This window comes from Phycodurus eques, chromosome 14, assembly GCF_024500275.1.
Source record: "Phycodurus eques isolate BA_2022a chromosome 14, UOR_Pequ_1.1, whole genome shotgun sequence".
Classification (NCBI taxonomy): Eukaryota; Metazoa; Chordata; class Actinopteri; order Syngnathiformes; family Syngnathidae; genus Phycodurus; species Phycodurus eques.
Window position 1 is genome coordinate 14061996 of NC_084538.1, and position 26980 is coordinate 14088975.

Here is a 26980-nt window from a genome sequence, read left to right on the forward strand (position 1 = left end):
ACCAAGCACACCGGTGTGATAAGTTTGGATAAAATGTGAAACCTTTAGGCCACGAAAAAACATACAAAACAATAATTTTGTACTGTACTGTAATATGGGTGCATATGGCCTCAAAAAAAGTACTCCAATATAACGCACAATCGACTATATCCCCCCCGCACCCATTACTCCATTCTATTGAGGTGCTACTGTATCACAAACATCTGGCATTTGAACAGGTGTGTGTTGACCTTTTATATACACTATGTTCCTGACCCCATTTAATGGAGATTTGGTCTCTCTACAGGTGGTAGTCAATTTAGGTTTAGTGTACAAGGTGCAGCACCACTCTGGGATCATCTTCCAGTTTGTGGCCTTCATCAAGAAGCGCAAACGGACTGTACCAGATATACTGGCCGCTGGAGGACGCTACGACCACCTGGTAGTGTGGAATCCTGCACAATAAATATATGTACCTTAAATGATAAGCTCATTCTACATACTAGAGTTAGTTACTACTAGAAATACCTGAAAGTTCTGCACTACCAGTTTAAATCTGGATAACATGGATTTCCATATGAACATTTATCTGACCTTCATTCATTTGATTAGTGATGCAGGTTATCTTGATAAAGATTGCCGTCTGTATTGCTAGATCCTGGAATTTCGTGGGCCCGCAACCACTGTGCCAGTGCCCTCTGCGGTAGGTGCCAGCGTGGCGTTGGACAAAGTCTGTGCTGTGGTGGCTAGCATGGAGGAGCCAGTGAGAGACACACACACACACACGTGCACCAAAATCTGATGTCTAATTACAGTATATTGGAGTGGCAAACCGAGATTAGTATTTAATGCTTCCTTATTGCAGCGTTTGGGTGACATGCTTAGGAGCAAGTTAATAACTATAATCACTGGGATTCTATTGTTAGTAACTATTTGATAATAGTGTTAGGTTTAGAGTCATCATTTTCCTGGAAGAATAGAAGAGGAAATTATACTTATGAATTAATGAATTGCTTATCTTATTCAGCAATAGTAACACCTCTGAAAATAGTGCATATATAATACAAATTACATGTATAATATAATAGTATAATGCAGTGCTGTGGAAACGTCTCTGTGAAGGGATCTTTTTTATTAATATTGTGGAGCTTGGCTTCAATACGACTTGTTTTAGAAGGGCCTGTGTTTCTAATGCCACAACTGTCTTTGGATCTCACGACAGAGGTGCTGAAAAGCTGCCCTCCATTTCAATGTTTTACTAATGGTGTGTGCTTGCCGTGTTAACTGAGATAACTAAGCCTCAATGTTGTTTTTGTAACACTGTCATTGTCTTTGCTCTTTCTCTCAGCCATCCGTAAGCTCTTGTGATGTCCTTGTGGTCCCAGTTGGACATTCGTCTATGTCCAGAGCCATCAGTGTTGTCCAGAAGCTGTGGAGCAATGGTGTGTCTGCAGATATTGCCTATGATGTCTCACAGGTTTGCATCAATGCAATGGTTAAATTTCCTCTTAATTGTGACGGTTTTCAAAAATGAAGGGCATATCTCCAAACTGTTTTTGTTCCTATTAACTGTACTATTCAACAAATATTTCTGATGACAGCACATAGTGTATGTCCTTGTTCTTGCAAATATCGAATCAGTAAATCTTGTGGCAGCAAGTCAATGCATTTGGGCATGTAGTCCATTGACATGTAACTTAAGAGGCTATGATAAGTGTTGAACTGAAGCCAAACTTTGTGATAAGCTTTAAAGTCAGAGCCTTAGCTTGGCAATTGTAAACATAATGATAAGGTTTCACTGCTATTTGGAAAGAATTCTCCCTCTTTTTCTTGCTGATAGGAATGAGCAGGAACAATGTTATACAACTGTCAGCACTTAATGGAGTCAGTTTTTCAAAGACAGAAAATGTCACAGAATTTTGCAAGTCAGTAAGTCATAAATATGATAGACATGAGTAGGGGTGTCCCGATCCGATCTTTGAAATTGGTCAGCAGCAAAAAAATGAGGATTGGATCTAAAATCTCTCTCCGCTCCAGCACTTCTATCTAGCAGCTTCCGAACGGCATGTGCAGAGCCCGCATGATCACAACAGGTTGCTAAAGTGCAAATATAGTACAAAGGAGTAAGAGTGAATGTTGCTTGCTTAAAGTCGTTTATTGACACTCAAGTATAAGTTCACTGTAAAACTAAACAAAAAAAAGAATTACACCCATTGAATGTTCAAATACATCACAGACTTTGTTCTTCGTTCACAAAAATTACTAGCTCAAAGATAACACACATCCATCCGCCCATTTTCTGTACCGCTTATCCTCAGGTCGTGAGCATGCTGGAGCCTATACCAGCTATCTTCGGGCGAGAGGCGGGGTACACCCTGAACTGGTCGCCAGCCAATCGCAGGGCACGTAGAAACAAACAACCACTCACATTCGCACCTACGGACAATTTAGAGTCTTCAATCCAACTACCACGCATGTTTTGGGATGTGGGAGGAACTCGAGTACCCGGAGAAAACCCACGCAGGCAAGGGGAGAACATGCAAACACCACACAGGCGAGGCCAGGATTTGAACCCCGGTCCTCAGAACTGTAAGGCAGATGTGCTAACCACACAATGAATGAAAAACAGCATTGACGAGCTAACAAAAATTAGCATTGAACTTGCGGCACTTATATCTCCCAAAATAATGAATATTGGTACGCAAACGCTGTATAAACACATACAAACGGGCATATATTCTTCAAACACTGTGAAAAATTAGTTATAGTAACAATATTCGGATGTGACTTCTACTTTTTGTTACTGCGTGTATCTCATTGCGTGCACCAGACTACCCCTCAGCGGTCAAGACGTGCACAGCAGGAAGAGCGATCTCAATGCGCACACAGACCGCTAAGCACCTCGAGCCTCACTAGTACATGATTTCTACTGCCCACGACATTGTCAATGAAACTAAACCCCTGTTGCATCGAGTTCAAAAGTGTGTTGCCGCACGTGGAGAAAGCAAATGCTATTCCCACCATATACTGACAGGAAAAAAATAAATGAATTTAACTTTATTTTGCACTTAAAAGTGTAATTTGTGTTTATTTATTGAGGTTATATTTCATGGATTTCTTTTTTTTTTTTTTTTTTTTTATTTAATCGATTCAAATGTAGAATATGCTCATGTTTAAGTTAAGGAGTGGTTATGTTGCAATTTAAATATGTTTTTATTATTGGAAGTTATTTGTGAGGCTTTTCTAATTATAATTTTTTTAATTCATTTTTAGTACTTTTGTATTTTTAGCTATTTTATGTAAACTATTGGTTAATAATATATGGGTCAGTTTTTCTCATACCAACTGTTGCTGATTATCGTTCACTGTTTGCGTAATATCACTTGATCAAGCCTTTTCTAACATTCCATACTACAAAAAAAGTAAAGTACGTATGATTATTTCTGATATCGTATCGGACCGATATCGGAATCGGCCAAAACTCAAGGCTGCATGCAATATCGGTATTGGAATGGAAGTGGAAAAAGTTGTATCAGAAAACCATGAAAAATAACCTCAATAAATAAAAATACAAATGAACGTGCGGCGACACACTTGAACTTCTTGATGAAACTGGGGTTTAGATTGATTGACAATGTCGTGGTGGATAGGAATCATGTAGTGAGGTTTGATGTGCTTAGCTGGCTCTGTGTGTGTCTGTGTAGTGTTATAATGAACTTAAACTGGAGTGTCAATAAACGCTTTTAAGCAAGCAACATTCACTCTTAAGGCCTCTTTATACAGGTAGGTTTATATAGGTTTTGCATGATCCCGATTAAAGGCCTCTTTATACTCCCACGGTCGCACAGCCGAAAACGCCCGCATTGCATCACGTGACCGACGAATTGGCCCCCCTGCGTCACTTGACGCGCGAGTGTCAACATTTTTTGCTGCGTGTAGAACGGTGCGGACATCATCTCTTGTGATTGGTCCATTTTAATCACATGCTGTGATGACGTACTCGGCGTTCCTTTCGGTTCCACATACCCACCTACGCCGCCACCTCCTTGATCCATTTTGCAGCATAATTAAACGTATCATCTGGTCACCTAGGTCCATTTGTTCTAGCAGACATTGTTCCACGGTCGCCATTGTTGTTGCTTTGTTCCTTGTTACGGAAAGGAAAGTAAAAACGGCTACCGGAAATGGCCAAAAAATGCAGAGGAAACTCCACCCTGTGGCGTTCTAACCAATACCAGCCGTAGCGTCACCCCCGACTTGGAGGAGAACTGCAGTACATTTTCAAAACTGCGCACGTGGGTTGCGCTCAACTATAAAGGCAAACTGCGCGCGGGATAGCCGCAGTGACGTCAGCGCGAGTATAAAGACGCCTTTACTACTTGCTACTATGTTACCACCTTAACCTCTGCATGCTGTCCATGCGCTACTGGATAAAAGTGCTGGACCGGAACATGGAATGGACTGCTTATGTAAGAGCGGTGAAATCGGAGATTATATATCCGATACTTGTTTTTTTTTTTTTTTTTGGCTAACCTCGGAACGATTTCCGTTCTCAAAGATCGGATTGGAACTCCCCTACTTTTTAGGGCAGAATCATAAATAGTAAACATTGTAGATGATGAGATGGGCTTTACATTTTAGGGGCTTGCAAACTTTAGTGTGCAATAGTGTTGTCGCTATGTGATATTTTTCTCAGATTTAGAGCAAAAATGCTGTGATTGGGGAAAACAATGTTCTGATGCCTCTTTCACTTTCCTCTGGTATATGTGAGAAATCCAAGCACCTACATTCATGTACTGTATACCCTGGCACAGCACAGTGCCTGTATTTTTTTCTTCTCCACTTTCTTTTAATATTCTACTTCTAACAATGTTTGCTTTCCTGGTCCTTTGTACTGACATGGGATGTATGTGGCCAACCTCTGTGCCTCAAAGCCCCCAAAAGCAAATTAGGGAAGAGTTGGTTTCCGACTGGAAACAAGCAGCCCTGTGCTCTCTAATTGTCGATGGTGTTTGTGTGGTTTTAGCTGATTACGTGTGCGGCCCAGCGCCCGAATAAGTGGTGAGACGTTGAGAACAGCTTATTCAGATTAGGCTTTGGTTAGCCTCCTTCACATGCCAACGTCTTGCATTGACACTTGTACCATACTTCCACTATGCTTAAGCCAAGTTCGGCTTCAACAAGCAGAGGAGAGCATTTTTCATTATCTGTAACCTTTGGCTCATCTCAGGGGATGTTGTAAGTTCAAGAAGTGGAAGTTTACAGCCAAGTGACGCTCACATTTTACACACAGTTGCAGAACACTGCAGTGTTTTTTCTGAACTAACAAATGAGCAACATGATGAATTAGGTAAAATATTTATCTTGGGAAAGGCATGATTCTATCAATATACATACACTGCTAGGAATAATTTGAGAACACAGTGAGTTACATGCTTGTCTCGTTCCAAAGCAAATTAAAAACAAGCAATTGTTATATGTTTTAGTCTCAGGAGACGTTGCTGGACCACTGCCGCGTGGCTGGCATCCCGTTCATGGCCATGTTATCTGACAAAGAGGGTAACTACGTGAAGGTAAGAGAGTATTACGGCTACCAAGAATCTGATTATACATTACATTGAGTAAAGTATTAAGACACCTGTCATTTACACCTCAAAATAATATAAATATGGAGTTGTTGTTCTTCTGGGAAGACTGCAAAATTTTAGAGTGTATCTATGGAATTTCTTTCTATATACTGTACATCTACAAAATCTACAGTTTTTCTAGTTCAAGTGAACATGACTTGATGGAATTTACTTTGTACACTGGAGCAAAGCCACAGTCCTTACCCACAGTTACCACAAAAGTTAAAGCATAGATTTGTCCAATGTTAAGATTCTGGGCCACCTAAGTGGTCTTACCCAACCAATGGTCGAGTAATTACTAATAAGTGTGTCTGAGTACTTTTGTCCGTAAAGCATCTGTTCTTTAGTTTGTCAACACTTGGTTTTTCTTCCACTGGAGCACATCTTTAAGTCATTTAATCAATCCTCAGGTCAAATCTTTTGAGAAGGACAGACAGTCTGAGAAAAGGGTTCCTGAGTTAGAAGTGGTAGACCACATCATTCAGAAATTTCGGACCAAATTCTTAGAGGAAAGATGCATCAGGTAAAGTGATTCTCTTGCTTAAAGTTTTGCTTTGGTTTCTGGGAAGCTTGACACAAGTTGTGCTCCTTGCAGGGAAATATCTGAAAGCATCGGCCAGAACCCCAAAGGCTCATCCCAGCTGAACACCACAGGTACTGTGCACACCCCCTTCACCAACACCCCCACTGTTTACACTCAACTATGATGTGAAGCATTAGCCGTATGTTGCACTCAACACATTTAACAGTCGTACCTTTGTTTGCCTGCAAAGTCACTTTTATGTTTCTAAAGTAAAGGTTTAACATTATGAAACAGGGATTAACGTGTCAGCCTGAGTGATCAAAGATTAGCCGAGGCTAAAGTGTTTCATTATTCAACCACACATGCGCAAGTGTTGTAATGATACTGTATAATGATCACACAAGTGTGGTTTTCACTGCTGCCTCATTGGCTCATGTCTTACCCATTCCTTTTCCCACCCTGCATTGGATAAATGAAGAACCTTTCCACTTTTTTTGCCCTGCAGGTTCTTCTGAGCAGCATGGGAGCAATTGTAGCATGAACATGAATGTGAATGTCATCAGTTTGGAGAAAGTGTCTGCCAGTACAAGACGGCGCTTTGAAACTCAGGTACCTGAACCGAAGCATCCAATGCCACATATACATGGAAACAGTTCACTTTAGCTCTCCAGAGTGGTTTGGGAAGTATAAACTGTGAGCTGACTTGACTTTTCATTGTAGGCTTACTTGATGATTCGTAAATTACCTACAGAACCTATAGCAGGTTCAACCAAGCCTCTTCCTGAGGGACAGACCAGTGGTTTGCTCATTAAGTAACTGCATGGATTTTTTTTTTTTTATGTTGAATGTTTGTTTGTGCTGTTTAATTCTGACCATTGAGACAACTGTTTTCTTCCACCCTTCTGTCTTTAATTATTTCTGACTTTGTTTTCCTTGCTCTCCCTCTCTCAGATTCACACCAGATTACAGACTCTTGCAAGCAGTTTGCAAAATAGGAGTAGTGACATTGAAGTTCTGGCAGTAAGTTATTTTGTTTACCCACCCATGCATCCACTTCCCCTTCTTATACTGTCCCTCTTTATCTTTCCAATTCAAGTATGACATCTCTGAGAGTGGAAAAGGCTTTTGATAGTCAAAGTATGAAACATCAGGAGGAGCCGACTTTTTAGAGTTGTTTACCTCATGCCAAGCTCCACAGTTGGGGCGGAGATGGCTCTAAAGCCAAACATGTCGCCGTACGATACAATGAACACATACTTCAATATACTCTTGTCATTTTGAGTTGTTTTTTTTGCGGTTGCTTTCTAGATTTATTGCCAAGATATTCACATCATAAATCATCTTATTTACCTTGTCACTACATGGTCCAAAAAAATGTTTGTCATTCCTGCGGGACTCTGGATTGTATCAAGCTCTCATTCATAAATGTGACTTATTGAAACATCCCACGCCTAATAACCTTCATTCCTCTAAACGGTTGCACAGGCCACCGAGCCTTTGTTGTTGCATGTCAGCAGCCTGTTTGTCTATCAGTCCGACTGGAACATAGCAGCACTCATTTTCCAATGATAGGCCCAGGAGACAATTGGCAACTTCCTGGGAAAGGGACACAGGGTGTTTTTCAAGCCAGGGAAAGTGGAATTTTGAGTAATGTTGTTCTGAGAGAATTACGCAACCTGTTGAGTGAGATTGTACAGAAGGCCTTATTCTTAGCTAAATCGTCAAGGCATTATTTTGAAACACAATGGCTTCTTAATGTATTATTTAAACCTGTTTTCTTTCCTGTAGGTAGACCTTCAGAAGGAAACACTGATCAACTTCCTTTCGCTGGAGGTTTGTTCCCTTATGACTTTGTCAAGCACAGTTCAACAAATAAGTAATAGGGTACATCCGTATGATGTGGGAGAATGCAGCGGGTCGGGGGCTGCCTAGAAAGAGTGGGCATTATAGCTTAAGAACCCAGACAGGAAGAGGGGATCCCATCTCCTTCCTTTCGCGTGGCCTCTGTTGAGGAGGTGGCGCGAGGGTACACCCTTAACTTTTTCCACCAGCAGGGAGACCTGCTACTGTCGTTTAACCTTGCACCCCATGAACAAGGCTGCCATACAGTCAGGCATGTATGCTTAGGCGGTGTTAATATTCACATTCCAAACCCCTGACCAAGAACTTCCTTGCAATAACTACATTTCCAAAAGAATGGGGGATGAAAGACTTTTAATTACAGTACATTGTAACCAGAAACATGTAGAAAATGGTGTAGGGGAAACACTGTTTATAAGCGGCACCTCGTAAATGAATAGGGCACCTTTCCCACATAGCACACGGTACAAAAACAATGCGTACAAAGCGCCTGCTTAGAATAAACGTTTCTTTAAGTTAGCAATAGAATGCCATCTTTTTTTGATTGTGAAGTTTGTCAACAAGCAAGCAAACAGCCTCCAGTTAATGATAGCATGGTGCACACATTTGTCCTTCCCAACTTGGTCCGTGTGTCTCTTCCACAGTTTGAGAACGAGGAGCAGTACAACAGTAGTGTGAAGAGTCTGCTCTCACGTCTCCCCAAGCAGCGCTACTTGAAGTCCATCTGCGACGAGATCCACACTTTCAAAATGATCAAAAGGTACTATTCAGCGGGCAGCCATGCAATTAAGGGGTCCGTCACATGTGTGGCCATGCTATCCTACCAGTAATTCACAAAAATGATGCATATACTGTACTGGCCAAATTTTTTGTGAAAGTGAAAACGACTAAATCGTATGTCCATATCACAACATATGGTCTAGTTACATATTTGTAGTTGCCTACAGTTAGTCAGATTTTCTTTTCTCCTGTATAGCAGTTTTTGAGAGTTTAATAGATTCATTTAGATTAGATTAGATTATTTTCAAATGCACAACAATCTGGCAAGTAAATGACAGGCTAATTAACTAAACCACATCACTAATGAGTTAGATTTAAATAGATCATAAAACAAAAAAATCTCGAGGCCAAAATTGTAAAGTGAACCGACACCTCTAACCACCTGTATTCACATTCTTTCAATTAGTTTAAGATTCAACTTTTGACTCCCTTAAAAAAGGTGTGTGTGTGTGTGTGTATATATATATATATTGCTTTATATATATATATATATATATATATATATATATACACACACACACACACACACACACACACACACACACACACACACGTCTTCCATCCCAGTTCCTTGTGAAAATCAGTTAATGCGGTTCCCAGGCGGCTTGAGAAACTGGTGGCTAATGCTAGCGCCCATATCGAATTTTAAATAAAACTCCATGCAATACACTTTCTTCTCATGTTCATTTCTTGTAAGAATTATAGTTCAGAAATAAATTGCAAGTATTTATAAAATAGGGAGTTACTTTTCACTCACCCTGTGTGTATATATATGTATAAACTGCAACTGCCACTGCTGACTTTTGACCCAGCCTTGTTTATCATATCATGTCTGACCTCTTAACTCCACAGTTGATTGACAGACAGGTCTACGGTGTGCATTCCTGTTTAATAGTCTCAATCTCCCCAGTGATGTTAAATCATCTGTGTTTGAGCCTCTAGTGTTGTGACACCCGTGAATGCCCTTAGAGATCACCCCCATGAGGGATTGTAGGAGATTTTCTCTTTCAAGACTGAAATGGTAGCAAACAAATTTAAATAAATCACAGCATTGCTAGAACAGTTGGTTTGAATTTCCTGTCTGTATGTTTGATTTGCTGTTTAGTGAGTCTAAACTGATAAAAGAGCCTCACAAAGCAAGATTTTTGGGGGCTAAATATTTGTAGTTGTTTTTGTTGAAAGTGGGGCCCAAATAAGCAAGGCTTAGTGAGCAGGTAGGAACTGTGGCTTTGCTCCAGTGTACAAAGTAAATTCCATTCTAAAATCTTGCATAGTCTTCCCAGAAGAACAACAACTCCATATTTATATTATTATGAGGTGTAAATGACAGGGGTCTTTAATCAATGTAATGTATAATCAGATTCTTGGTAGCCATAATACTCTTGTTACCCTCTTTGTCAGATAACATGGTGATGCCAGCCAGGCGGCAGTGGTCCGTCTCCTGAGACTAAAACGTATAACAATTGCTTGTTTTTAGTTTGCTTCGGAGTCACTTGACCTTAAAGTAGACATGTCCTTGGGCTCAGCTTTCATGAGTAACTTGAAAAAGGCATTTGTGGGCCAGGTCGTCTTCTCCCATCGTGACTTTACAAATTCTGTTAAGTGATTGATGCTCATGAAGTGGACTTCTTTGGATTGTTCCATGTCATGCATCTACTGCTTTGTAAATTCTAACCTGACACGTGTCGTCCTGCTCCAGGGTGGCTGTGGTAGTCTTGTATAGCTTGAAGGATGACTACTACAAGACCCTCCTGTGAAAACCATTGTGTTCCCTGACCTGGGCCACTTCCTGCTTCCAGCTCAGGAATTATTCACCTTTGGACTTGAAGAATGCGTGCTTAGATGTCGACGAGCACTTGACCCCAAAGACACTCTTCGCTACCTTCATCATACCGCAGCTTTGTTGATGAAACTTTAGTACCATGGCATAAGAAGGTTTCTGCACTTGAATATTAATACTTGAGTAGGCTTTTGTTTTTTAAAACTGAAAACATTTTTTTGTAATAAGGAGCAGGACTGTAAGTAGGAATAAATTAATTCCTTACATGCTGTGATCTTGTGTGTTCTTACTGTTCTCTGTCGAAAACCCCACTTGTCATCCTAACATTGTGTTGCATGTTATTCCTTCACAATGCGTTTCATCCAAGATGTGGGAAAGTGAGAAAAGTGTTTGCTTTATTGATCCTTCTGGAGAAGAGTCATCATCTTGATGTTAATAACCAGGCTTTGAAGGACAAGGCTGCATGCTTTCCTGGCTTTTATTAGGCTATTGAGCGATGAGACTTCTTTTCCTCCGAGCTGAAGTAATCTTGAAGAAACAGACTACCTCTGCTTAATGTCTTTCTGTTACCACAGTTTGAATTTAAAAAAAACAACAGATCTTGAATGGCTGCATCTGAGCAGATTATGTTCAGGGTACAACACTGTTTCACACGTTTATTTCTCAAAATGAGTAAAGGTTACAGTTTTACTTATTTACAGGGCTTGGAACAGAGAAATAAATAAGGCAGTACTGAATATAGCAGATTGGTGTAAATGCTCTAAATTGTACAGCAGCTTTGGCTACCAAAATTCATACTTCAAAAAAAAAAAAAAACTCAGACTTTAGTATTAATAAATAAAGCTATGTGAAAAAATAAATAGGGTACTCTTCTGCTCAACTAATTTAGGCTAGCTTTTTACACAAAGTAGAACAAAGAACAGGGAATCTTTCACACTCTTCATTTTAAAGCACATGATCATAAGTCAAACAAACCTACTGAGTCACTAAAACACATCTACCAATTTTGGCATCACAATCTGTTGTGGAGAGAGGTTAGCACTGGTTTGAGTGCTGATTGAAAAAAATAATTCTAATCTGATCCGATTGGTCCAGTGGCCTCCAGCTTGAACAATGTCTGTTTACGGGGGTGGTTTAATGCACCCATCAAATCCCTGATTAGCATGTTTATCCCTCTAAGAATCCTGCAATGGCAGTTAAAAAAAAGAGCCGGAAAGTGCTACTTTTAAAAAAAAACATGCGCTCGTTGTAATGTTAGGTGCAAACACTATTAACCGGTTTTATATGGGGAGAGATTTGTCTCAAAATTATTTACACGCGGTTTTCAAATCCACCTGTGATTTGCATGTTTTTTTTTTTTTTTTATGTTGTGTGGGCATTATGACTGTAAATTGTTGGTGCGTTTGTGGATCAGTGGGCACCCGCATTTATTTTTGAGACAAACGTAACGTAGTTGCGGCACGCTGGGCTTAGCCTATCTGCCTCACAGTTCTGAGGACGGTGGTTCAAATCCGGCCTTGCCTGCGTGGAGTTTGCATGTTCTTCCTGTGCCTGCGTGGGTTTTCTCCCACATCCCAAAAACATGCATGGTAGGTTAATTGAAGACTTAATTTGCCAGTAGGTGTGAAAGGTTGGTTGTTTATATGTGCCCTGCAATTGGCTGGTGACCAGTTCAGGGTGTACCCTGCCTCTCGCCCAAAGATAGCTGGGATAGGCTCCAGCAGGCCCGCGACCCCAGTGAGGATAAGCGGTACAGAAAATGGATGGATTGATGGATGTGTAAATCGCAGATATATTTGCGTAAACAATTTTGAGACAATCTCTCCCCATAATTTTACGGAGTATTTGGGCCACACTAAAACTAAAACAGTTGAGGATCTTGTCAAGTTACATTTTAGTATAAGAAATTTTAAATATTTAGTGTGTTAAAATAGCAACATTATCAAGATTTTTTTTTTTTATCATAATACTGTCCCGTTTTTTCAGATTAAAATATATTTTGTCTAGTTAAAAATGTTTTTTCTCATAACACTTATTTTGTGGCCCTTATATTCCGCCTTACTGTTCAAAGTTGTGGAGGGAATTATTATTATTTTTTTTTCATTTGCTCCCTGGATCCACATTACAGTTATGACGTTATTTTAAGCCACAACATTAGTAACAAATGTGTCCAATACATTGGAGGCGTTAGCAACAAGAGAGATACTATTCTCCTTTATACGAGCTGGCGTACCTTCCAAACGCTTCTGAAGCTAACGTTTCTCTGTAAGGTTTGCTTTAACGAACCTCATGTTGCCTTTTTCCAACGCGTTAAACAAACTGTAACTGCCCGGTGACATCAATAACTAGTGATTATTACCATTTTGTTTTTTTTAAGGGCTTGCAAAGCAGTTCAATTTAAACAGGTTATAAACAAAGCTTTAAGGCTGTTAGCATCAAGGCTTTAAAAGGAATCATTGGCAACATTCACATATTTGCAGTTCTGAAGCTGCATTAGACATTCCTTAAAAGTTTAGATGAAACCATTCTAAACTGCACCATTTCTGTCTCCTCTACTGCCAATAACATTCTTCCTAGATGTCCATCACTGATTTAGCATCCAGATATGATGAAATCTGAAAACCAGGCTGCTGCATGTTAAGGTTGTGGAAAAACTGTTAGCTTCTGTTTGACATTGAAGATTCCTGAGGGAATTCTTACCGATCATTTTGTGAGGTTTGTTCACATGGTGATGGGAATGTTTCAACCAGCATATATTGGGACCTAAGAAGATATCGACAAAAAACAAGATTCGGCCTCGAACAACATGAATATGAATATGAATACAGTACTGCTGCAATATACACAAACTAAACAGAAACCACACATTCTAATGCAGGGTGTCTATAAAACCTGCTGGACTGTTAAAATTTGGTGGATCCAAGTGGATTACCAGTTCTTTTGGCCTTCCTGCTAATTGTACTGACAACATCCATGAAGCACTGAGAGGGGCAGCATGCTGTAAACCTCTGAGCTTGACCCCCCCCCCCCCCCGAGAACAATTCTCCTCCCCTTGTAGTCCGAAAAGAGGCAAAAGAAAAAGTTAAGGTTACAATGTTGTAGTTACAGAGTGACTGAGAAGTCTCAGTGATTGTGCAGTAAAGCAGAGTGACTGTGTGTCCTCCCAGCACCTCACATCAACAATGTTGGCGTCCATGCTGGAAAAGGTCCAAACACACAAGAAAGGTCACATGAAATTGTTTTTGTATGCAACGTGGGGAGTCCTCTTGTTTTCCAGTCGCATAGAGAGAAGCGTGGGGAGCAGGCGGCTTCCATGGTGTGTGTGTGTGTGTGTGTGTGTGTGTGAGAGCGTGCGCGTGCGTGCGTATGCACAAGTCACCATAGATTAACAGCAGTACGAGAGAGAGCATGAGGTGGCGGACAGCTCCGATCTGCTGATGGCTGACGTTAGCGCGCCGTCCAGTTGTTTGCCAGCTTGGCTCTGGGGATGGTCATCTTGTCCGCACAAGGAGAACTCATCTCAGGGGAGAAATGAATCCCACAGTCGTTCTTCACATTCTGAAACTTGTTTTCCTTAGAGGGCTCCATATAGACCACCTGGTTCTTGTTCACATGCTTCAGGATCACGGTCTGAAGGGAAAGATAGAAATGTGAAAATAAGTGTGGCCAACGAGCATTGTTTAATATTTGGTGTGACAAATTATTCATTAATAATGGCAGTGGTCATTAACGGGAAAACCACAAAAATGCACGACCGGCATACTTTTGCAAACATAGTCCCACCTTCTTTGGAGCACTGTAGCAGGACATCTGCACCCACTTCTTTTTCTTGTTGATAAGCAAGGCAACAATGAGGAAGATGATGATGGCCAGGAGGAGACCTGCCAGGATCCAGGCAGCTGACTGGTAGATGAGCGCCATCTCTGTTTGGTTGGGGTAATCTTCACCCAAAACGGGCTCATCTGTGAGACGTGCGAGAACCATCAATACTGCATAGTCAGGTAATCGTGCGGGAATTCTTCCAATTACAACATTTGACACTGCGTAGTCCAAAGCAAGGTTGAAAACTGTGACCCATAGAGGGGGAATAAGAAAGAAGACACTTCTGAACTTCCACCTCAACTCATTCAATCATATATGAAGGTTTCTATTTTTTTAGTGGTCACTGGTGTTCCAGGTCCTTACCCCTTCTCAAATAAAACGTTCATGTATCATTAAATGATAGTCATACTTTACACTTCCCATATTACGCAAGGTTGTTTCCCCCAAAAATTGTTTTCAAAGTTTCTACACAGCTTAGAAAAGTTTACTTCATAAAATTTCATTCCCTGACTTGTCTTACCACAATATCTTTGAGAATGAGGGTGTTGAATAACCCTTCAGTAATTGAACAGGCAGACATTAACCATTAAATTATGTTCTTCAAACATCCACTAATCAGCAGGTGTGATATCTTCCCCTGATAAACCTGTCACTCCATGACACTGACATGAATTTTGCTGTCCAAAATGCACTCATGTAAACCAAAAGTTTTTTTGAACATAAATAACTTAGGGAATTTAAAGGACTATTGAATTTGCATCAACCATACTGTAAATTTAGTGGTACTTAAACTATAAATATTTATGCTATCAAATTAAAGTTTAGAAGGATACCTTTTGTTTTATTATGACTGAGTGATAGTAGGTTTTCAGCAAAATTGTGTCTTTTGGCTTTCATTCAAAAATGTCACCCCATGACGTCACTGAAATTTTTTTTACAGTATAACAACGGTTCTAAAAATATCTGGTAGAAGAAATCAGCTCTTTTGGAAATTATGTAATGCAGAGGATCCAAATAAGTGTAAAAATCAAGCATAGCAATTTTAATCCACTGATAACATTTTTTTATTTTTTTGGGCCATTAAAACTATAGAAACCCTTGGGGTTGGCTTTCAAAACAGTCGTGGCGGAATCCTCACATCTCCAAAACAACTACTAAAAAAATAAAATAAATAAAAAATCTTGCTTGAGCTGCTTAACACCGCAATGTTAAAGTTGGTATTATACCTTATATTGCTATCATATACTGTTGCACACCAACATCATGACAAAACCTTCCCTTAATCGTGTTCATTTGCCAATTCACTTTGCGAAAACATTGGTAATTACGCTGTTATTGGTTAGAATGTTACTGACACGTAACACGTTTCCGCCGCCAGCCATGCCCATCAAAGTCTGGCCTCACGCCAAGCCCCCAAACTGTAAGAGTCACGAGTGATGCAATAAATGTCAAAGGCAGAAATTAATCTGCATGCAAACTTACCTTCATGGCCGACCTTCTGCACCGAAGCATTACAACTATCCATTTTTAACAGAACGGGCCTACTCCAATGTAACAAACCTAAGTACTCTCACTAGTTTTTGTCGGCAAAGAAACATAGACTTTAGATCTTGAGGCGACGTAATGCCACAAAGCTCGCACTAAGTCAACAGGTGGAATTCTACAACACTTCTCTGACAGTTCAATACAACGGTTTTGTTTAAGGGTGTGGTATTACCTGTGTCTGCAACAATGGGCGGTTCTGTGACAGCCGCATTCTCATCAGCCTGCCGCACACTTGTAGTGACCCTTGTTTTTGGGGCGACGGTCGACAACAAGACTGGCGCAGATGTCGTCATTTCTTCCCAGACAGAAATAAAAGGTTTTATTTTCAAAACGGCTGTTGTAATGCAAAACCAAGCAGACATACAACCGTGTTATTGTTTCAACTCCCCGGTGTTTCCGTGAATAGCTAGGAACTGTTCTCACCGTGGCTTTATAAAAGGCCTTATGTGAAAGCTAAATAATAAAAACAAAGGGTCCACAAACAGCATATCAGGCCGAACAATGGGATCCTGTGCCGAGGCTTTCCCCTGTAGGAAAAGCTGACATGGAGCTTCCTGCGCAGCCACAGAGCGAGCGTTGCGGTCCGATTCAGCCAGGGACAGGAAACACGTGTGAATGTGCGGATGCTCGAGGAATGTTTATGCTCTGAGTGAACTGTGTGTGTGTATGCGTGTGTGTGTGAGACATGGAATGCTGCTGCGCACGATGGTGTTTGCCTATGCAGCGCCAGAATGGCTGGCTCTAACGAACTAACACATACACACACGCATATTGAAACAGGCTTTCTCTCAGTCACTCCCTCTATTTGGCAGGTACTGTTATGAATTATGACTTCCCCCATCAACAAGCTGTGCCTTGTTCCATTAGTTACCTCTTATGATCTTTATTGTGTGGACGTCTTGTACGAGCAGTCTTTGCCGTATGGCCTAAACACTATCAGAAATACAGACCTCCATTTACAACCTAAATTCCATCCATCCATCCATTTTCTGAGCCGCTTCTCCTCACTAGGGTCGCGGGAGTGCCGGAGCCTATCCCAGCTATCATCGGGCAGGAGGCGGGGTACACCCTGAACTGGTTGCCAGCCAATCACAGACAACCTAAATTTTCCATGCAATTGTATTAATTCATTCCCAACAGTCTATTCTCTTCATTTCGTAGCATTTGTCTTGGCTGCATTGCTTCCAGTACATGTACAGATGTGGATGTCATTTATTATTATTATTATTATTATTATATCTTATATATATTTTTTCCCCAATCAGATTTCAGCCTCTAGGGTGCTGCCATGTCGATCTAATCTGCCCCGGGGCCTTCAGAAACAGTAGAGATGGCCAATGTAACTTGTAGCTATATTACCAATGGGACAGATTCTTTTTCCAATCAGGCTTCAAATTCGCCTCAGAGGGCCGAAAATAATGTCAGCATTTTTCCATCCTCTGATTGGTTGGTCACAGCAAGCCAAGTTTGACTAGCGAAACACGTCTACAGCAATCTGCACACATTTTAAAATCAGCATCTCTGGTGATTATGATGTGTCTCAATTAAATGTTTTCTGTTTTCATCATGTTATTAGATTGCTCCAAATGATGTGATGTTGCGGGCTGTTATATTGCATTTTTATACTATCTATATATAAGTCAGGTAAGTCCCCACTGAAGGCCCAGGTACTAAATGCATGGCCCGCCGCTGACTTTGATTTGATGTGAAGATTTTAATAGGCCGAAAACACTCGGGCCTAAAATAAACAAATCAAAAAGTGCATTTTTAGGGGTGTAACGCAAAACTCACCGAGACAGTACGGGCAGCACTGGCCCTTGCGTAAGACGGGCACCCTGCAGTTGGCAGGCGGACAGCGCTGAGAGAAACACTGAATGGTGCCGTTGTTACAGATGCAGCTGGTGCAAGCGTTGGTCTTCCAGGAGTCTCCCGCCAGCAGCACGTCTCCATCGTTGGTGATGCAGTACTCCTGCTGGCTGGTGTTCACTGGCAGCAGCGGACTCTCTGTCTCCTCTGTGGATGCATGGAGACATCATTCAAATAAGATAAGAGGGCTCTGTAAACGTTGGTTTGGGTGAATCATTAGTCTCGGTTGTATTGCTAACATTAAACCCTATTGGCATACTGTATATGATCATTACATCCACAATGGGTGGGCAAACCTTTGTGCTCAAGTGCCATATTTGATATTTTAAAACGGACAGAAGGACCAGTTCATTTGATGATGTTAAAAATGTAGCTAAAGTGTGCATGTCCAATAGCTTGTTTTAATAATAAAATAATTCACGATCATTTTTGCAAAGAGATGGATGACAACAGCCACTCCTCCTCGTGTGTCGGCTGAAGGGTGAAAGGATTGCCTGAGGGATCACTATGTAAACTCAACGATTCTTGGCTGGTTTCTTTATGAGGCTGTATGTCTGACATAAAACTGTCTTAAGAGTCTAACATGCAATTTCAAGATGTCTTTCACCCGATGATCGTTATTAGCATTCTCTTTACGCCAATGATTCTCAACCGGTGTGATGTGGAAAATTATCCAATTTCACTTCCAAAATTGGATTAGAACTTTCTACAAAAATGCCTGTGTATCTTTGTTCGTCTATCTATGCCAGCTACGTATATTATAAAGCAGAAAAATGAAATTCTCTTCCACTAGACGGCAGAAAGTACATAATTTACGTCTGTATCCACTTGTGTGACATTTCTATTTGGTAGTGGGCGGCGAGGGTTTTTCAAATTTAAAATATGCGCCTTCTCTCAATAAAAGTTGGGAAATACTGTTTTAGTCCACTCTTTTAGCTACTTACCTAGGCACACATGACAACAGGTGTCCTTGTTCTTGGTAGTTGTCTGGCACAGAGCCGGTGGGCAAACTTCAGTGTCGCACAGGACACGTCCCTGTCTGCAGGTGCAACGTGTACACTCGTCCAGGTCCCAGGTCTCCCCTTCCACATAAAATTCCCCTCCAGGGGCTCTGCAGACCACCATGTCCATCCCCTCCGGCAGACCACTACCCGACTCGTCTAAAGTGTTACAAGTGGAGAGCAACGGTGTCACATTCGGGCATGTTGAGAAGAATGTGTAACAAAAGAGACCTTGGGCCATAAAACAGTAGCCTAGAGCACTGGAATCGTTGTCCATGTTTTGTTTTGACACTAGCTGACATTTGCAAATTGTTAGCATGTTGTCACCTGAGTGAAAAGTATGGTCTAAACGTGTTGACAGTCTTTCTTATTGCCAAAACATTTAAGCAATTAACTTCTCCTTGAGCATCATGAGCAGCACGTTTTAAGGTGGGGGAGAAAATAGTCAAAGAGGAGGAAAACAACAACAACAACAATATTGTGCAAATTGGGCTGATGATCCAAAATGAATGATAATCGTTTCGATTTTAAATAATTTTCATATTCCTTGATCAGAAAATTTTCTGGTTTTTGTTAACACGTAGAACAAAGTGACACGGGTTAGACAGCATTGGTAAATAAAGTAAGCTAAATATTGGAAATGTAGTGATGTTGTAAACCATTGCAAAATTTAACCAATCAAAACTAACCAATATCATCGCTGTAAAGTAAACATTCAGTGTTGTCTCTTGAAGAAAATGCACAAAATATAAATTTGCACAAGGTGCTACTCGTGCCAATTAACTGACGATAGCATTTCTTAAGGGTTTAACAGTAATTAGTAATTGCTGAGATCTGCATGGCGACTGTGATGTCAGCAATCATTTCTCATCAAACGGGTAAAAAAAAAAGGGCTGCATGGAAGTGTAACATATAGGTAAAAACCACCAATGAGTGTTTTCAAAAGGCAAAACACATTTTTCTCTTCATTCTTTGCTGTGGATGTACACAGAAATTGGAATTAGCATTATGAACAGATTTTATTTGTCCTAAACTGCCAAAACGTTAGTCTCTTCTGGGTTTGGGGGTTCGAATCTGGGCTCCAGCCTTCATGTGTGAGAGTGCTTGCATGGTTTTCCTCCGAGTAGTAAAACAGGCATTTTAGGTTCATTCAAGACAACTGGTATGAATGCGAGTGTAAATGGTTGTTGGCTCACCCGTCACCCTAATGAGCTCAAGCGGTATAGAAAATGGAGGAATTTACTGTCATACCCTCACACATAGGACAACACTGGTCAGGCTTCATGACTGGGTGAGCGCAGCTGGGCACAGGACAAGATATGAGCACGCACATCTCCCTTCCAGAATGACAGTAGCAGTCGCGGCAGCCATCGTGCCAGCTCTCGCCTTCCTCGTATCGGTCGCCATTAGCGGTAAAGCAAAAGCTGGGAACTGGGATCGGGGCGGTGGTGCTGGGGGAATGAACGTTCTCTAGACAAGACAACATTCAAAACAGTAATGTAGATTTAAAAAGAGCAGTGAGTCATTGCACCACGAGCAAAGATGTACTGTATGGTCTGGTCTATGTACGCACAATGTATCACAAACTTCAATTGATTATGATACCGTAAAAGTTGTTCAACAGCGCAATCAACGTCCCGTATTAAGGTCAGCTCAAATTAAACTGATTACTCATTTAAGTGATTTCAGCCCTAAGAGAAAATGAAGTCATCACGCAATCACAGTTAAAGAAAACTTCTTTTGTTTTTTTGCCCCATGCTGAGGTATAAAATACTGTGACAAATCCCCTAGCGATGCATAATAATCCTGATACATTTTCCTTGCTTTTTGTCAAAACGAGCGAATATCCTATTGCCTTGGACTGCTAACCTTTCAAAGCCACCAGTAGGTGGAATTAACCCAGTGTAGCTTTTAGGGCTAGTTGAAAGCCACTAGGATCAGAAAGAGAGCCAAACTGAAATATAAAAAGCAGTTCCCAGTTCAAGCACAAGTTGAGCTGTGCCCTCTCTTTCGTTCCATCTTTTGAAAAATAAAAAAATAAACAGTTCCATAAATAATTTACCAACACTGACTAGTTTGACAAGCCACATGAAGACAACCCCCTGCTCTTTAAAAGTCAGGTTAACATCAGCTTGTTTACACTAAAACTCTTGTGAGTGAGTCTTTGTGTTTGGAAAGCGCCAGCAGCCAGTTGCACTGACCCGAACGTATCTTGAGGTTGAAATATTTATAACACAACTATATTGGAAAAATAAACACTTACAGTAAAATGGAGTATAAATCAGTCATCGGGATTCTAACTTGGAGGTTGGAGGAATCTAATTAGATTTGCACCCATAGCTACTGGATAAAGCCAAATACCAACCCAAAACCCAAAAAGGCAAACATTTAAGTCTCCGCAGAGGAGCAGCCAGAGGTCACAGGAAATCAAAAGCGCAGCTTTGTAGAACAAACTCACGCAAAGATTTTCTTCATGCTTCCATCCATAAACATTTACACTGACTTACAGTGGTGGAAGTGTGTGAGTGCTAACAATTTGACTGTATTTACTATCGGGGAACATCAATGAAAAGCATAGTGTTCAGACTATTGGCCCAGCCATTTGCGTCACTAAAGCTGCCTTGGCTTCGAAACTCGTTTTGCTGAATGCAACACTCTTAAACCAACCACAGAAATTTGCAGTAGTCCAGATGATTGCAGTTAAAGCGCTAATATATAGTTGGACATGACTGAGCATTGCCAGCCCTTTTTGCACAACTGAGCAATAATACATTATATTTTCAAATACATGTCATTAAGCAATAAAGTGGCAAACGGCTCTGTAGGAGAGCTTGATAATGACAACTTCCAGAGACCACATCCAACTGCTAATATATTAAGTGCTTTAAATACAGTTGATCCTGTATGTGCATACATAACAGTATACAACAATGGCTAAGCATTGTACTTGGAATTTGTTGATCTATTGCTTACATTTAGTCGCCTATACTGCAAAATGTATTTTTATTATCTCATGCAATTATGTATTCTATTCTTAACTGTTAAGTGTGAGGTACCTTGACACATGCAGATGGAGCAGCCCTTCTTGTTCTGCTTGTAGCCGTCACTGCAGTGCTTGTCACAGGTGAAGGGGGGGCACTTGACACAGCGACACATCTCACACCCGTGCTTGTTCCGACTGTGGGTTGACACACACATTCCCACTATAAAACATTAACACGAGTAAACATTTGAATGCGTGTGTTTTGTGTCACTCGGTGAAGACCAGATGCCGAGGTCTGGTACATTATAATCGACATCTGGACCTGCTTTTGCTCATCTCTGTATTGGCTGCCTTTGAAGGAGGCCAAATAAAAAGACCAACATGAGAGATCCGTGTGGTTTGCACATCATACAAGCCCAAGATGCATTCTAAATCCAATTCAGATGCTTTCAATTTAACCTGTTGCATCATTATTGCTCCTTAGGCCCATGGCACGCTTACTTGGAAGAACCCTGTGAAGCAACCCAGAAGTAGCAAATGAAGGCAAGTGGATCGGGACTGTAAAGAGAAGCGGTAAAGAATAAGCTTTCTAGTCAAATTGAAGTGGGTTACCTGATTGACTGACCAAAGATGAAAGTGTGAATTCAATTTTCATGTTTGAGTTATCAGAATTCAGCGCATGGAGCAAAGATACCCCACTTGGGTCTCAATATTGGCCTATTAAAACATTAGCTGCAAGTTGACAAATTGTCAAAGCAGAGAAAAGAAGGTCTCATAGCTCATTTAACTCGTCACAGTCTACTAGCCCTAACCAGCTAACCTTGTCTTCCCTATTGTTGGTTCCCTCAGGTGAGCCATGTTGATGTACAAACAGTAGCAACGAAGAAACAGCACCTCACCTTATGATTGCGTTGAGTCAATGCTGTGACTCTTGCTACTACAGTTTGATACTTTTGACAATGCATAACCACAAAGATATTATGTCCAAAGATTAGTGTCTACTTAATCAAACAACAACGCTGGCAGGGTAAGCCGAAGGTCACAACAACAACTTAGTCAAACAATAACTACAGCGGACCCCCGCTATTCACGGGCTGGGCCGCGAATAGAGAAAATCTGCGGATAATTTGACGCCCATTATGATTGCAGTGAAAAAATATATATAACAGTGTTTACATATACCTTTTAAGTTAGGTTGCAGTTGGACTAACCCACTAATTTTATTATGTGTGACGTCATATAAATGCACTATTAGTGACTCTAAACCTGCGTCTTACTTTATTTGTATAAAAACATTAAGGGTGGAACATACACCAAAAAGTGTATCTTTTCAAAATGAAACAGTGAGGATGTCACTAGTGCACGTTGGATAGAAGCATGTAGATTTAGATATTGGAACACATCTCTTAAATCAATGAATGTACCGGTATCAATCAGGTGTTTAATATAGCCACAGCTTATTCTACCTTAATCTAATTTCGTGATCTTGTCAAGACAATTCCATGCTTCCACCTTTGTGGGAACAGTTCGAGGATGACCCGTTTCTGTTCTAGCACGATTGTGCCCAGAGGTCCTGAAAGGGATGATTGCATGACTTTAGTGTGGAAGAACTTGCACAGACCCCTGACCTCAACCCCATCAAACACCTTTGGGATGAACTAGAACAGAGAGAGTGTGTTACCAAGTCCAACATCAGTGACTGCTCAAATTCTAACAGTTCTTCTGTATATTTAGAAAAAAATAGACACGCTGCAAAATCTTGCAAAAAGATTTTCCAGAAATGTGGAAACTGTTATAAAGAGCCAACCAATTCAACATTAGTGTAAATGAAATGTATTCTTATTATAAACTTCTATGCCTTGTAGATATGTCCAGTAAATACATGGATTGTATCACTAAAATTATGACAAGCAGAGCTTTTGTATAGCTGTGTGGCTTTGTGCCAATCTGCATGCAGACTGAGGATAATGGACTAAACCTTAACAGCTGCTTACTGCATGAACAATGGACTGGGAACTAACGGCTGCTGTTATTCCAAGTCATCGTTTCACCTCTTGGGCACAATGGGAAGAAATGAATCAAGCCCTTCATTGACCACTGTCAATTAGCATTAATTGTTTGATAATGCAATAATCCCACTACACTAAACGTATACTTTATATATTTTGTTTTGTATCTTTTTTTTCTCCTCCGGTAATTGCAGTTCCGTTTAATTTAGCCACACCTTAGTTCTACCTTATCTGAATCTTATCAAGACAATTCCATGGCGTGGCACTGCATAGTACACTGTGTATACAGTACAGTACAGTTATACTGTATAGCTATCTTACTGATGAGCATATTCATACCCTGTTCATAGCTCATACACACCTGTAGAAATAGACACTAAATGATTTACTGTATATAGAACAGATTTTACAATAATAATAATCTCCCAGCCTACCACCAAGTAAAAACGTCACAAAAAATACTGAAATAATGATGATCTCATTTCAATGTACCCACAAGTACTTGGTGTTAAATCTTAGCCTGTGCAATGGAAAACAAAGCTGATATACTCTTCTTATTCTTAGCTATTCTGTTGTATTAATAGCAACATGTAGTAATATCAATCAATATATCCATGCAAACATTGATTGTTGTTTGCTTTAATTACATAACAGTCTGTCTCTCAAAACAATTCAAACACCTTTCACTTTAATCAATGATGGACAAATTAGTAACCATCAGTGAGTGTTATGACACATTGGTTTTCATTATACAGTATTGTACATGTTTATCACCATGCTACATCACAGACAATTCAGTTGTGACAACCATTGACCTCTTTTAACAAGACAAAAACAATTATGACAAATGAGTTGAACTGGGGTGGGAGTGCATGGATGTGTGCTGTACTGTCTGTGTACTCACACAAATCCATAGGGGCAGGTCTTGGTGCAGGTCAAAGGTCGGCACCTGGGCACGGGGATACTGCACTCGCACACCTCACAGCCAAAGTTGTCCCTTTCGTATCCCATGGGGCATTGCAGGGAACAATATTTTCCCAGGTCAGGGCAGGAGTCATCTGAAAGAGTTGAGAGGAACGTCAGCTGATCACAGGCACAAGTCATCCATCAGAGGCGCAGGCAGGGGTTACAAAGGGGCTGCTCCCAGGCTACATTCTTGGGACAGAGGTCGTCACCATGACTTTAATTTGTTCATGACCAAAAATTGTAACTGAATTCACTACATAAAATCAATTTTACCCATTGTAATGAAATGCCATTAATCCGTACCAGCCCCCCCCCCCCCTCCCAACAACAAATCTCCACAATTATTTTAATTTGTTGTTATGTAAATTGACATTTTTGAGAAATTCCATGATACTTAGAAACCAATTTCGCCCCACATAAGCAAGTAAAGCCAACTTACTATTGAGACACTGGCAGAGCAGACATCCATTGATGTCTTGATAGAAGCCGTAAGGACAGTCATTCTCAGAAAGGCTGCAGTTTTCCAATGGAGGACACAGCATGGGGCTGACCGTTTCATAGGAAGGTTCTGGAGAACAAAAATTGAGACGGATGGGAGATGACACAAAACTAAACAATTATTTTTCAGACATCCATTAGTAGTATTAATAGTGCCAACGTTTAATCACTACCGATTCACACTACTCTTATTTGTGAGAAAAAGGGTAAGTGCAGATAAATATAGAGTAATTACAGTGGAAAGGCACACAGTTAGCGGACCAAAGAGACAAAAACAGTCACACAGTGTTGCAAAGTCCTGTCAAACATCTCCTGCCACATTCAAGTGGGAGGAAAAGTGCAGTGAGCTGTAACTAATTATGCTCACACACAAAAAAAGGGGGATCCACTTCAATTATGCAGCCTTCCTGCTTTTAAAGTGCTCTATGGTGTGCCTCACACACAGGTGGCTCTCATTTTGGCGGGCAAGAGTAATAAAAGGGACACAAAGAACCCCGCAGCTCGAAGAATGCTCCGTGGCCTCCACTGAAATGAGCCCATGCTGACATGGCTTTGGAGTAAAACTGCAAGGTCACAGGCGCCTCCAACACATGCTCAGTTCATGAAGACATGAAACATATCTACTTAGGGTTCGATGATGATAAAAACACATTTCACAGTTCACACACTGCTGTGTACTGTATACCTTCGCAGAAGGGGCAACACTCTCCAGGTATCTTGACGGGATTCTGGCAGCTTTGCTTGCAGGCCATGGCTGTGCAGTGCGGTTCGCCATCCACACACTGGCAGAAAGTGCAGTCGTCCTCTTTCCACTGCTCCTCGTGGGCTCGCAGCTTGTTGTTCACCCAGCAGCTCGCCTTTGTGCTGTCCACTGACAGTAACTCCACATCTTGAAAGAAAGCAAGAGGATACACGTTGAGCAGGGGAGCAATGAAAATAAAAAAAAACTCCTTCAGATTCATGCGGTCGTTTGGTTTGGCGACCTTGGAGTAAATCTAAAATCAATGCCTCACTCCAATGTATGTCGTATGCCCCGACTGTACGTAGGAGCCGGGAATATGATACTTCAAGGTGGAGCTAATAAGAAGAGGAAACTGGCCAGGCGCAAAGAGCTATGAAGAAGACGCTGTTGGATTTGGATGACTTAGGTTCCTGACTTATGAATGGATTTAACTTGAATCAGGGCTTGGAATGTGACTGTTTCATCATGCGTCCCTGACATCGTTTCAACTTGGTGGGGGTAACAGTCATAAATGCTTGGTTTTGCTGAAAGCTAGGACTGCGAAGGTCAGCCATAATTTGACTACAAAACAAAGAGAAGTTAAGATGTGCAGTTTAACAGGTCTTATTCAGGAGGTTTTATGACAGTTTGAGAGCCAACGTGGGAGAACTTTCCGCTGTAAACCTGAGATGGTGTACTAGAGTTTATGCTTGGTCCATTTATTTGATTTGATAAATTAAAAGGTAAAAATACTTTTGTTACACAACTTAATGACAAAACATAGGTTGCAATTGTTAAACGCTCTCACAACATTGACGTTGCTTCCATTGTCCTCCATGTTTTTCACCAAACATTTTCTTCACTGGATGACCCTATAAATGGACATTCCACTTTGAGCTCTGTACTGCAACGCTAACGCTGGTAGGTTAATTTCCCAAGTTGGCAACTTTCTCCCACATGTACAGTCCTGTGCGGGCAACCTACTCCAGCTGGAGTCGCTGAATTAGGTGTGAAAGGAAC

General features: G+C 40.9%; 2 protein-coding genes across 4 annotated transcripts in view; one reads left to right on the top strand and one right to left on the bottom strand.

Moving 5' to 3' along the window:
- eif2ak4 (eukaryotic translation initiation factor 2 alpha kinase 4) overlaps nt 1–10883 on the top strand; it is a 38408-nt gene extending 27525 nt beyond the window's left edge. For 2 of the 3 annotated variants that reach the window (XM_061695364.1, XM_061695365.1), the window contains 11 exons: nt 287–421; nt 635–742; nt 1328–1456; nt 5466–5552; nt 6017–6129; nt 6202–6260; nt 6635–6738; nt 7081–7149; nt 7918–7962; nt 8634–8749; nt 10469–10883. In XM_061695364.1, the coding sequence (XP_061551348.1) occupies nt 287–421; nt 635–742; nt 1328–1456; nt 5466–5552; nt 6017–6129; nt 6202–6260; nt 6635–6738; nt 7081–7149; nt 7918–7962; nt 8634–8749; nt 10469–10526 (1023 nt within the window). In that variant the 3' untranslated portion in view covers nt 10527–10883. Of the gene's footprint in view, nt 1–286; nt 422–634; nt 743–1327; nt 1457–5465; nt 5553–6016; nt 6130–6201; nt 6261–6634; nt 6739–7080; nt 7150–7917; nt 7963–8633; nt 8750–10468 lie in introns of those variants that run through there. The other variant, XM_061695366.1, reaches the window with a different exon arrangement.
- Nucleotides 10884–11150: 267 nt separating this feature from the next.
- The window catches only part of crim1 (cysteine rich transmembrane BMP regulator 1 (chordin-like)), a 34400-nt gene continuing 18570 nt past the window's right edge, over nt 11151–26980 (bottom strand). Inside the window, exons 6-15 of the mRNA XM_061695367.1 lie at nt 25925–26128; nt 25181–25309; nt 24680–24833; nt 21840–21961; nt 20035–20253; nt 18727–18942; nt 17708–17929; nt 16089–16211; nt 14333–14511; nt 11151–14179 (exon numbers count right to left, since the gene is read on the bottom strand). Of these exons, the coding sequence (XP_061551351.1) occupies nt 13997–14179; nt 14333–14511; nt 16089–16211; nt 17708–17929; nt 18727–18942; nt 20035–20253; nt 21840–21961; nt 24680–24833; nt 25181–25309; nt 25925–26128 (1751 nt within the window). The 3' untranslated portion in view covers nt 11151–13996. The remainder of the gene's footprint in view (nt 14180–14332; nt 14512–16088; nt 16212–17707; nt 17930–18726; nt 18943–20034; nt 20254–21839; nt 21962–24679; nt 24834–25180; nt 25310–25924; nt 26129–26980) is intronic.